The sequence below is a fragment of the Erithacus rubecula genome (assembly GCF_903797595.1).
Source record: "Erithacus rubecula genome assembly, chromosome: 2".
Classification (NCBI taxonomy): Eukaryota; Metazoa; Chordata; class Aves; order Passeriformes; family Muscicapidae; genus Erithacus; species Erithacus rubecula.
The window spans coordinates 109,013,290-109,025,964 of record NC_136685.1 but is presented as its reverse complement, the minus strand read 5'-3'; the positions used below and the strand labels follow the sequence as shown (position 1 = coordinate 109,025,964).

The 12,675-nt window shown below is 51.9% G+C and overlaps 1 protein-coding gene across 1 annotated transcript; it reads left to right on the top strand.

The window, feature by feature from the left end:
- Window positions 1–868: 868 nt before the first annotated feature.
- On the top strand, window positions 869–9,946 carry CRNKL1 (crooked neck pre-mRNA splicing factor 1). The gene is made up of 14 exons (XM_079329168.1): window positions 869–1,101; window positions 1,271–1,423; window positions 1,934–2,025; window positions 2,122–2,280; window positions 2,533–2,699; window positions 3,038–3,216; window positions 3,774–3,944; window positions 4,498–4,689; window positions 5,547–5,606; window positions 6,630–6,710; window positions 8,133–8,372; window positions 8,517–8,618; window positions 9,303–9,551; window positions 9,694–9,946. The coding sequence occupies exons 1-14, from the start codon at window positions 1,054–1,056 to the stop codon at window positions 9,859–9,861; spliced, it is 2,061 nt and encodes a 686-aa protein (XP_079185294.1). The 5' UTR covers window positions 869–1,053; the 3' UTR covers window positions 9,862–9,946.
- Window positions 9,947–12,675: the final 2,729 nt, after the last annotated feature.

The window sequence follows — 12,675 nt, the reverse complement described above, 5'->3', positions numbered from 1 at the left end:
AAGTTACAGTTATTATCTTTCACACACAACAAACGTTCCGGGGGCAGCGAGGTGCTGAAATTAACCAAAGCAGTAACACATCCCCAGAGCCGCGTCAGTGTCAGAGCCCGGAGCTCACAGCACGGCCTGGGGCCCGCCGATAAGGGGGTTCAATGTTCGCCACTGTGCAACTTAATGCAAAAATAAAATACACCCCGTCTCCTCCAGCCCCCCCCCAAACACTCCCGCAGCCTGCAGGGAGCGAAAGCAGCACTTACACAGTAAAAATGTGCTATTGTCGTGAGGAAACGCGCTGCTCCTGCCACAACTCCCGCATTCGTCCCACAGAGCAGCACCTCAGAATAAACAGAACAAGGCGCTCCCTCCCGCCTCCTCACAAACGCTCTCTTAAAGCCGAGGTAATAAAACTCACGCTCTCTCGAAGCACAAGTTCGGTTCCAGGCGGTTTTTTGCCGTTTGCGGCCCGAAACGCAGCGGACGCGTAGGTACCTAGCCGGGAGCGCTGTGAGGGGCTGCGGGCGGCTCCTGAGGGGTAACCCCGGTGGGCTGGGGCGGGGGGCGGTACCGGGGCGGGGGTTCGACACCGGGGCTGGACACAGGGATGGACACAGGGCTGGATACAGAGCTGGACACGGGCTGGACACAGGGATGGACACAGGGACTGGACACGGGGCTGGACACTCGCGCTGTCCGTGGCCGCCCCCGGGCGCGAGCGACCCCCCTCAGGTGTGTGGGCCACGCCCCCGCGCGCGGACGGACCCGCGCCGCCCCAGCCGCCAGGGGGCGCCCCGCCGGGAGCGCGCGCTCACCCGCCCCGACCCGCTCTGCCCCACCAAGGACCGGGCGGAGCGCCCCAAGGACCGGACAGGCAGACGGACGGACGGGCAGATGGAGCCGATGAGCGCACGGACGAAACAGACCAGACTGTCCCACGGTCGGTCCCAGCGCCGCCGTCGCTGGGGAGACGCGTCCCCGTGGCCGCGGCAACGACGCTGGGGCGGGGCTGCGTGAGCGCGGGGGGAGGGGGCGTGGCCTGCGCGCGGCGGCGGCAAGATGGCGTCTACGGCGGCCGGGAAGCAGCGGATCCCCAAAGTGGCCAAGGTGGGCGGCGGGCACCCCCCGGGAGCGGCCCCGGCACCCCGCGGTGCTGTCCCGGTCCCCTCTCGCTCCCCCCGCGGGTCCCGGCGGGTCCCGGCGCGCTGCGGCCCTGCCCGCGGCGCGGGAGCGGCAGCGGCAGCGGCAGCCAGCCCCCCCTGCGCTTGCCTTGCAGGTGAAGAACAAGGCGCCCGCCGAGGTTCAGATCACTGCGGAGCAGCTGCTGAGAGAGGCCAAGGAGAGGGAGCTCGAGCTTCTCCCGCCGCCCCCGCAGCAGAAGATCACAGATGTTGAGGAGTTAAACGACTATAAACTCCGGAAGAGGAAGGTACGGTAAAAAAAAAAACACCCCAGGTTTAATCTTGACGCTCACATAAAGTACTAAAATTCCACCGTTTTTAACTTAAACTAGATGCGGTCCGTGTTCCTTGCGTATTTTCTAGGTCCTTTTTCTTGCTACCTTGTAACAGAACCTGTAATTTACAAATGGTGTTGCTTGACAAAATCTGCTAGCAAGCAGTATCTCCCCCATGCCCACATTCAGAACACTGAAAGGGAATTACTTACTCAATTAACAATTTTTTCCATGACTATCAGTATCTGACTAGCGACTATAAAAGAACATAAGCGAAGAAAGTAAGTGATGTTAGAGTAATGATAAGTTATAAGTCTTTTAAAATAATTGGTGTGCAGATTTACCCGTGGCTTTTGCTTTGAAAATGCCTAAGTGAAGCCAGCACATTCTGATGGTTATATTATAATAATAGCCCATAAGCCAGCCTTGATGTGGATGGTCTGCAGGAGGATTTCTGACCGACAGATGTGATTTTCTCCTCAGACCTTTGAAGATAACATAAGAAAGAACAGGACTGTCATCAGTAACTGGATCAAGTACGCACAATGGGAGGAAAGCCTGAAGGAGATCCAGAGGTGAGGAGGGTGCAGGGGCTCTCTCAGGAGCCTCTTGGGGCACTGCCCCAGGTCAGGGGGGACACAGCTGAGCCTGCCCGTGCTGGTGTCTTGCAGAGCCCGTTCCATTTACGAGCGTGCCCTGGATGTGGACTACAGGAATGTCACCCTGTGGCTGAAGTACGCCGAGATGGAGATGAAGAACCGCCAGGTCAACCACGCCCGCAACATCTGGGACAGGGCCATCACCACCCTGCCCAGGGTCAACCAGTTCTGGTAGGGTGCCTCAGCAGGGACAGCTGGCCACGGTGTCCTGTCTCTCCAAACCTTCAGGCTAGCGTGGAAAGGAAGGTTTTGTACATTTTGAGTGGCAAGAGCCGTGGGAGGGAAAGGTGTGTGTGTGTGCCTGGATGCTGCCACTCACTGCTGTGCCTGCTGGAGTTTCTGGGGTGGGGGGAAACAGGGGAGGGATGCAGAAATCCCTGAGTGTGTTGAGTGTGGGGTTGCAGAAGCTGTCTCCTCCCCCAGGTACAAGTACACGTACATGGAGGAGATGCTGGGGAACGTGGCTGGCTCACGGCAGGTGTTCGAGCGCTGGATGGAGTGGCAGCCAGAGGAGCAGGCCTGGCACTCCTACATCAACTTCGAGCTCAGATACAAGGAGGTGGACAGAGCACGCAGCATTTATGAGAGATATATCCTTCTCAAAGCCTTGTCACTCCTGCCTGGGCTAAGGGCTCAATTTTTATGTCCTTCCCAAGTTTTCCATGTCCAGCAATGCCCCTGTGCTCCTTTTCTCTGGGAGTAATCAGGAGCATGTTCAGGGAAATCCTCCTGCTGCAGCAGTGCTGCTGATGCACCCAGCTCTTTCATAGCCATCGTTTCGGATTTTCCCTGACCCTCATCCCTTTTCAAGCTCTCAGTGAAGCACAAACCCTTGCATGCCTAGACCCAGCAGTGCCCCCTTCCCAGCTGCAGGAGTGGCTCCATCCTGGCCTGTTTGGTGCTGTAGTTTCCTTAGCAAGAGCTGCACTCGTGCTGGTTCACCCCGAGGTGAAGAACTGGATCAAGTACGCGCGCTTCGAGGAGAAGCACAGCTACTTTGCCCACGCCAGGAAGGTGTATGAGAGGGCTGTGGAGTTCTTTGGGGAGGAGCACATGGATGAGCACCTCTACGTGGCTTTTGCCAAGTTTGAGGAGAACCAGAAAGAGGTGAGTGGGCATCTGAGTGGTGCCAAGGCTTCTCCTCGAGTGTCAAAGCTTGAAGTGTTTAATCTCCACTGCAATACTCGTGATTGTAGTCTGAGTTAAGGAGATGGGTTTTTGTTCATCTCTAGTTGACTTTTGGTGACATCAGTAAAATTGCTCCAGGAGAGATCTGCCAAGAGCAGCAGCATTGGCTCAAAACTGTATCCTCAGACTGGAGAGGTTCTGAGAGGTTATAGGGCTGCATGATAAAAATCTGGATTGCTCCAGATGTTTTTCACAATCCCTAAGGTCCCCAGGCTACTAAGAAATTGAAAACGTTCCATGAACCCCAAAGCACAACCTCTTGAATTGGTTTAAATATTCTAAAGCTGTAAGTGGATAAGAGATTATGGGGGCTGACATTTTCAGGTTTAATTTTCCCCCATCGAAGTTCACTCTTCAGGGAGATCTGTGTTAGTCCCACAGTTCTATTTCTACTAAATATTGTCAAAAGCTCATTGAAAAACTGTGGGGGAGGACAGAAACTGCTTTGTAAATATTGTTGAAATGAATATTTTCAGTTTGAAAGGGTGAGAGTTATCTACAAGTACGCCTTGGATAGAATTCCAAAGCAGGATGCCCAGAATCTCTTCAAGAATTACACCATCTTTGAGAAGAAGTTTGGAGACAGGAGGGGCATTGAGGACATCATTGTCAGCAAGAGGAGATTCCAGTATGAGGAGGAGGTGAAGGTAAGTGGGACAGACTCACTGTGCAGCCAGCTGGTGCTTAAGGGGCACGAGTACTTTGTGGTTACAAGGCTGATGAGCTTCACATTACCCTGGAAAGTAAGTCCAAAAAACCACGGAGGGAATGTTCATTTTAGAGCCAGAACTCCATCCCTGGGGAAGAGAATGATATCTGCAGTCACTGCTTTTTTTGTTTCTGCTGTCTGATCTAGGTTGTGCAGGCGAGGGTTTTGGATTGAACCGCAGGCTTGGTACCCTCAGGGATAATGCAGTTTAGCTTGTAGTTAGAGCACAGCCATTACAGGACACCTCACCTGTGCACAAACCCCTTTTTGTGAGAAAACAGCTGTGCCACAACTCTCTGCAGTTCAGCCCACACTGCACTGAGTCCTTCTCACCCCAAACCTCTGCCATAAGCACCGCCAAGCCTGACAGCGTTTTATTCCAGTGGTGTGCTTGAGAGGGGGGGCTCCTGCCTGAGCAGAGGGTGTTGGCTGCAGTCCCTGCAGTGCTGCCTGCAGTCCCTGCAGTCCCTGCAGCGTGGCTGTGCTGGCAGGCAAACCCCCACAACTACGACGCGTGGTTCGATTACCTGCGGCTGGTGGAGAGCGACGCGGGCGCCGAGAGCGTGCGCGAGGTGTACGAGAGAGCCATCGCCAACGTGCCCCCGCTGCAGGAGAAGCGCCACTGGAAGAGGTACATCTACCTCTGGATCAACTACGCCCTCTACGAGGAGCTGGAGGCAAAGGCAAGTCCCTTTTGCTGGGGTAGATAGCTGCTGATGTTCACGGGAGAAGAGGAACTGGCTGTTCTCTGGGTTTGTGTAGCATGCGGCAGCAGTTGCTGCTCAAACATAGAGAAGTTTTTCCTGTTCTGGTTTTGCCTCCTGTGCATATGGGAGGGAAAAAGCCACACTTGTTTTACTCTCTTAATTCATTAAGACACACTGGTAACAAAAGCAGGAATGGATCTGTCTATCCATCTATCTATCTATCTATCTATCTATCTATCTATCTATCTATCTATCTATCTATCTATCCATCTGTCCGTCCATCTGTCCATCCATCTGTCCATCCATCTATCTATCCATCCATCCATCTATCTATCTGTCTATTTATCCATCCATTCATCCATCCATCCATCTATCCACCCATCTATCCATCCATCCATCATCCATCCATCCATCCACCCATTTCACAGGCTGAACTGCCCATGGCAGACTGTTGCCTGCACTCATGAAATAGTTTTATAAGTGATGAAAAGCAGCCACGTTGTTGCTGTATGGCCTTTGGGGCTGTGCAAGTATTCATTCTGTTTGTGGAACATAAGAGCTGCTCTGAGCACATGTCAGCTGTTCAGTGTCTGCTAAAGGAAAAGACATATTTTCCCTCCCACAACTGGGACACTCCTTGTTTTATTGCTTCCTAGCACTGCACCTTGCTTTGAAAAGCTGAGTCTTGCTGATTCAGGAGCTAGCACCTCTGAATTGTGCACACTAAGGAGATAAGCACTCCTGATTCTAACCAGCTTGCCTTAGGTACTGCTCTGCAGTTTTGCAGTCACTGCAGATTCAAACAAAGTGTTTAATGCTGCCTGTTCTTACAGGATGCAGAACGAACCAGGCAGGTGTACCAGGCATGCCTTGAGCTCCTGCCCCACAAGAAGGTATGGCTCCTCCTGGCTTCGGTTTTGGGTTAAAGTGCCCTAGATAAGATCCTTTAGTTCTCTTCCTCCTCAGTATTCAGGGGTGTAAGCAGCTCCAAACACCTGCTAGGGGGTTCATGAAGGCTTTGCTTAAAACCTCAAGTATCCCTTCCAGTTTTTAAAAACATCCACCTTCCAAAATGATGGGGGAGGCTTTCCAGCCAGAGTGCAAGATGTCTGTAATTTGCATCACAGAGAAGCTGCAGGGCAAGCACTGGTGTCAGGGTTTCCCCATACACACCAGGGTTTTTCCAGTGTTTGCAAATACTAAGTAGTTGCTAAGAAGACTGTAAGAAGATGGAATTAAACACAGTCAGAAAATAAGGAAGGCCACTGAGTTTTTGGTTGCTTGCATTCCTCCTCGGACAGGAGTGTTTGCAGCTGCTCACAGCTCAGTTTCTGGGTTAACACCTTTTATAGCATCCCCTGGCCCCCGTGGTCACCCCTGGGGAGCTGTGTTTGAACAAAACAGATTTCAGGTCTGTCTTCCCCACTGCAATCCTCTTGCAGGCTGATTGGCTGGGGTTTTGTGGGGGTTTTCTTTGCCTGTGATGGATTTTAACTGAAATATCCCTGGGGCCAAAGCTTTACAACTGCATTGTCCTGGAATGTCAGAAAATCCCTGTCCATGTTCTTTGTCATCTGTTGTGTCATCTGAGTGTCAGATTAATCTCTAGTTGTTAAGACCTGATTCAGCAGTAGCTGATGTTTTTCCAACTGATGGTTGGTTAAAAAACTGTTTTCTCCTATTTAAAAGACTTCTGTCCTGGCCATTTTTCCTTTCACTCCAATATATTGGCCTGTCATAGTGGTTGTTTCACATAATGAACCCTAAACCTTTCAGCAGGAAAACACTGAGATCAATTGAGATTACCTGCAGTAGCACTCATGTATAGACAGAATACTTATTTCTTTTTAAGCAATGTGTACAGTATTATCTACTGACTTCCCAACCTAAACAGTGCTTTGTTCTTTTTCTTCCAGTTTACATTTGCCAAAATGTGGCTGCTGTATGCCCAGTTTGAAATTCGTCAGAAAAACCTCCCCCTTGCCAGAAGGGCTTTGGTAAGCTTTTGTCAGAGCCATAATTGACTTCACTAACAAATAGGAGCACAGGAATGGCATTAAAAGATCTTAAATTGTCCTTTTCAAATTGCTGATTTAATCCACTTAAAATAAAGCATCAGAGAAGTCTGCAGGGGCCAGCATTTACTGTCATGTATGATTTAAAAAGCCATGCAGCTTGTTCTGATGAATTAGCCCCAGGCAGGAGAGACAAAGCTCTGCTCTGAATTCAGGGCACCCACATCAGCTCAGTGCTCTTACAAGTTCTTAGCTGCTGCTGATGGCTTGCAGTGATACTTGTTCCAACAATAGCCTTTTAACAGGCATTGCAGATGAATGGGAGGTTTGAGCATGGGAAATTAGGGCTGCCAAGCTGGGTGCCAGTCCCTGCTGCTGACAGAAGCAGTCACAGGGGCTGGAGCAGGCTCTGGAGCTGCCAGCAGGTTCACTCCGTGGCCTTCAGCACAGCCAGGGTGTGATGGGGCAGCAAGGAATGGCATCTTTTGAAAGGAAAAACTTGCTTTCCTTTCAATTCAGGTGTTCTCAGTAAGCTCTGGGATAGCATCAGGCACTTTGGGAGAAAAGCAGTGTTGGTAGCAGTTGAGGTGCAAACTGATGGGGTTTCCACCCAAACAGTGAAGGCATGTGGGGAAGGAGTGAGCATATTCTGAAATAGCAGTGGCATCTGCAGAGCTGCAGGGCCTTAGTGGTGACCACACTGATAACCCCAAGTGGTGGTCTCCTGCATTTTTCATAAATTCCAAGGTACTGAACATACAGGAACATAGTGCAGGAGAACTGTGGTGAGGGAATTCCATCTCAAATTGCCTCTCATTGGCCTGAGGGAGCAGAAGCTACATTGCTCAGTGAACAGTACTTGCCTTTAGAGGTGACTCCAGGGCCAGGTTCACTGCAGCCTGCCTCAGGTGTGCCCTTTCTTAACTCTTATTTTAAGAGATTCCCAAACTAAGAATCCAGAATTGCCTCTCACAGCTTGGCTCAGGGCAGTTTTCTTCAGAGCCTGAGGGATATCAGAAAGAAAATACTTTGCAAAGACATCATCTCCAGCTGTCCATTGCTGCCAGGAGGAGCAGTGTGGGTTGTTTGGTATCTTTTGTTCCATCAGATGCTTGGGAGCTACTTGCCTGGCAGGCTGGCACAGACTGGTACTGTGCTTCCTTCAGCTGCTCCCTGATGAGCCAGGCTAGGTTCCACTCACACATTGTGTAAAAGAATGACAAGTGAGGGATGTTTTCTGCTTCCCAGGCTCTTGGTGTTCATGGATGCACATCTGTTCTGCAAACACTGAACAAGCTGAATAAACAGTGCAAAAAAACTTGTAGTTTAAACACTTAGAAAACCGAGTGGGGCTTTTCTTTTCCTGCAATATCCCTAAGGGTTTGTTTTGTTGTTTTATACCAGGGCACTTCCATAGGTAAATGTCCAAAAAACAAACTGTTCAAAGGGTACATCGAGCTGGAGCTGCAGCTGCGCGAGTTTGACCGCTGCCGGAAGCTGTACGAGAAGTTCCTGGAGTTTGCCCCAGAAAACTGCACGTCCTGGATCAAGTTTGCTGAGCTGGAGACCATCCTGGGGGACACTGACCGTGCCAGGGCCATCTATGAGCTGGCCATTGGGCAGCCCAGGCTGGACATGCCCGAGGTGAGCAGGGAGAGCTGATGGGCTTGTGCTGCTCAGCCCTGACCCCAGCCCTGCTGCCAGAGCACACTGACCCCTGAGCCTTTCCTCAGGGAAATTTCTCCTCTGTGCTCAGAGTGACCATGGTGAGAGGCTTCCCTGTTGCAGGTGCTTTGGAAATCCTACATTGACTTTGAGATGGAGCAGGAGGAGTATGAGAGGACCAGGAGCCTGTACCGGCGGCTGCTGCAGCGCACCCAGCACGTCAAGGTGAGTGTGGGACACAGCCAGCCCTGCCCCTGGGCTCCCTGGGCTCAGCCAGCCTGTGCCTGGGCTCTGCAGGGGGAGGGGGGCTCCTCAGTTCCTACAACAGGCCTGTCTTGGGTGGAAGTGTTTCCTGGCAGCTCTGGGATCCTGCTTGCTAAAACACTGCAGGGAACGCTGTGACTTTCCAGTGTAGCTTGGTGCTGTCATTGACTGAATTCACAGATTTCTCATGGCTTGGAGCAGCCACAAGAGTCCATGTGCCTTACACTGTGTCCTGCTGAAGCAGGGCAAATCTCACTCCTGTGAAACCAACAGGTTTTCTGGGCAGCTGCTGGCACTGCCATGTGCTGGTTCTTTGCTGCTCCGTTGTTTTCACCCTGTGCCCTGTCCATGGTGGCTGGACAGAGGTTGGAGCTGTGGTTTTGCTGCTCTATTTTCATGGAGCAGAGGCTGGAGCAGGGCTGGGTGCTGCTGTTGTCACCCTGGGTGCTGCTGTGCCCACAGGTGTGGATCAGCCTGGCCCAGTTTGAGCTCTCAGCTGGCCAGCAGGAGCGGCTGCTGTTCTGCCATGTGCTGTGTTTGTGCTGCTCTGTTTTTCCTGCCCCATGCCCTCTCTGGTGGCAGGAGCAGAGGCTGGAGCAGGGCTGGGTGCTGCTGTTGTCACCCTGGGTGCTGCTGTGCCCACAGGTGTGGATCAGCCTGGCCCAGTTTGAGCTCTCAGCTGGCCAGCAGGAGCGGCTGCCCCGCTGCCGCCAGGTCTATGAGGAGGCCAACAGGGCCATGCGCAGCTGCGAGGAGAAGGAGGAGAGGGTGATGCTGCTCGAGTCCTGGAGGAGCTTCGAGGAGGAGTTTGGCACTGAAGCCACCAAGGAGAGGATAGACAAGCTGATGCCCGAGAAAATCAAGAAGAGGAGGAAGCTGCAGGCTGAGGATGGGGTAAGGAGGGGTGGTGGCAGCTTGGATTTTCTGTTGTTTCTCTGATTTCTTTATTAGAAGGATTTCTCTTCCTTACTTCCACCCCCTAATAGCCAGTGCTAACATGCAAACTAAACTCTCTCTGTGGTGTTCTTGTCTCTAGTCTGATGCTGGATGGGAGGAGTACTATGATTATATTTTCCCAGAAGACACTGCCAACCAGCCCAACCTCAAACTGCTGGCTATGGCAAAGCTCTGGAAGAAGCAGCAGCAGGAGAGCGAGGCTGCAGCCATGGATCCTGACAAGGACATTGATGAAAGCCAGACCTGACACCTTGCCTTCTCCCAGCCCTTTCCTGGGCCACTGTACAGTATTTTCATTATTGATGAATAAATGTCTTTGGAGAGTTTTAGTACTGCTGGCTTTGGATGGATTTTGTGTGGAAGGCATCACCATCTGGGGTTGATTCCCTTTAGCAGTCCTGTGGGTGCCCATCAGCTGAGGGAGGGGTCCTGGGAGCAGGGCAGGGTCTGCAGCTCCACCAGTGACAGGAGAACTGGGAGAACTGGGCACTGACCTCTCTGAGCACAAGGCCCTGTCCAAGGCTCCCACAGCCTCTCCCAGCACTGCTCAAGCACACAAATGTGCAGGGCAGCAGGTCTGCTGTGTTCAGTGAGAGAGGTCTCCAGCCATCATCCCTGAATGTTCCAGCCACCATCCCTGAACTTTCCAGCCATTCCATGATTCCAGCTGTTCCCCTTTGGAGCACTGGTGAGACTCAGGGGTTTAATGGATTTCTCCTTCCACAGCCCTGTTCCCACCTCATTCCTCTCCCTCCACCCTCCTGTTTCAAGCCCATCTTGCAGAGGCCAAACAGGAGGTTTTCATTCCAAGCAAGCAGAGCAGAGCATGTCTGCTGCTGTGATTCCTGGGCTGGAGCATTACTCCAGGAGTGAGAGCAGACACGGGTTTTTGCTCTTTTTCCTTGGAATGTGAGAGGCACATGAAGCAGCAGCTTTGTGCCAGACACCCCACACTGCAGAAGCCCTTGCCCAGACTCATGGCCCTGCTACACCAAGCACAAACCTCAAGTGTTTTTGAGCACTTTCAGCATTAACCTTGTTAATGAACACTTCCAGAACAGGGAAGCCAAGCTCAGCAGTGGGGCTCAGTTTTCCAGGGATCTGCAGCAGGTTTGCCCTCACTCAGACTTCACATTGCAGAACTGTAAAAGGAGGAATTGTTCCCTGGGAAGGAACAGGGCAGCTGTGGCTGGATCCCTGGCAGTGCCCAAACCTGGCTGGACACTGGGGCTGGAGCAGCTGGGACAGTGGGAGTGTCCCTGCCATGGCAGGGTGGCACTGGATGAGTTCAAAGTCCCTTCCCACCCAAACCATCCTGGGGCTCAGTGCTTTGTGCCCTGCTGGCTGACTCCTCTCCAAACTCTGATTTGATGCTGAGATATCCCTGCCCATCTGGTTTATGTCCCTTTGCCTCATTCCTGCAGCCCCCAAGGGGCTTTGGGAGTGTGGCACACTTTTGGATCAGGCAAAATCCAGCTTTTCATGTGCAGGAGGGAACAGGAGGTGGATTAGTGCAGGGGAAAGGTGATCAGCTCACTCTCTGCTGCTGGCAGAGGAGGGTCCATGGGGTGGGCAAGGGGAAGGTTGCTTGGGGTTTAGGATGGATTTATTCTGGGACAGCTGTTTCACACCAGATTTGTTCATGGAATTGTTTAACAGAGGGCTGGCTCCATCACTAAGTAAGGAACAAACAGGTTTTATGCTCTGGAGCTTGTGTGGCACAGCCTAAAGTGTTTTGGGGTCTGGAAATCAGTGAGTTCACAGGCTGCCCTTGGGTTTTAGGGAGCACATTTTTGATTTCCTGACTCTGCTCTGCACACTCCCTTTTGTGAAGCTGCCTGTTCATCCACTTTGACAAAAATCACCCTCCCTGGTGAAGGATCTGAAGTGTTTGTGCTGTTCCACTTGTGTAGATACCATCAGTCAATAAAATGCTGCACTTGAGAGAAGATAAACACTCCTCTGTGCCTGGAAGTTGTGCTCCATTAGTGGGTGGTTTATCTGCTGCACAAGGGCTCAGAGGGGAGATAAATCCCAGGAGCTGGTGTGGAAAATGTCCTTCCTCAGGGGGAGCTGAGCCCTGGGTGGGTGGGAGCCTCTGGAGCCTGCCTGGGGGCCAGGGGGCAACTTGGGGTTTTTTTTCCTACCTGTGTCCCGGGGCAAATCCCTCTGGACACAAGGGCTCCCTCTGGGAATGCCCAGGTAGTGCCCAGCTCTGCCCAGGATGATTTTTGATTCTTCCCGTCTGGGGGAGGCTGGGAATGGTGGGATCTGTCTGTTTTGTGAGGAATTTGCTCCCACTGAGAAGCAGCCAGTCAGAAAGGGAAGAGGGAGAGGTTCATGAGGTTTCTCAGGACAGTGACATGGTGATGTCCTAAAAGAACAGAAACCTTTGAGAGCATTATGGATAATTATGGAATTGAAATGGGGAATGTTCTGAGCATTTTTCATGTCCCTACCAGGAGGAGTACAGCAGCTCTAATGTTTAATGCATGTTCAGTAATAGAAGTCTGAACTGAACTCTGCTGGTTCGTTTGCTCCATTACTGTCCAGAAGGAAATAAATTAAATCCTATTAAATTCTGAATTCTATTCCATTCTGTTCAGATCCAGATGCTGCAGAGGGAGAGATCAGGAGAAGGAAAGCTGGGTTTTAGAGGGCTGAGGTTTGGGTGACATCAGTGGAACTCACCCAAGGTGCAGCTCAGCTAAAACCAGCAGCAGTGAGTGCTGCACTGACCCTTAGGCTGAGCCCAAAGTCTGAATGTTCTCCAGAGGAGCCATTCTACTCACCAGAGCATTTCACATGTGGCTGGATGACTGCTGGGTGCCCAGCATGCTCCAAGCCCCAGAACCTGAGCCAGGGGAACACGTTGGAGAGAAGTGATTGTGCTGCTCCATCTTTAGAGAGGTGGGAAGAGCAAGCCTGGCTTGCATGAGGAAACCAGAGGAGATTCTGTATTGGAGTATTTAAAAGCACCAGATTCTGTGCCAGCCTCTCTGGCCAGACAGAGGATCTTGTCCAAGATAAGCAAATCACCCTTTTATACACACTTGTCTGC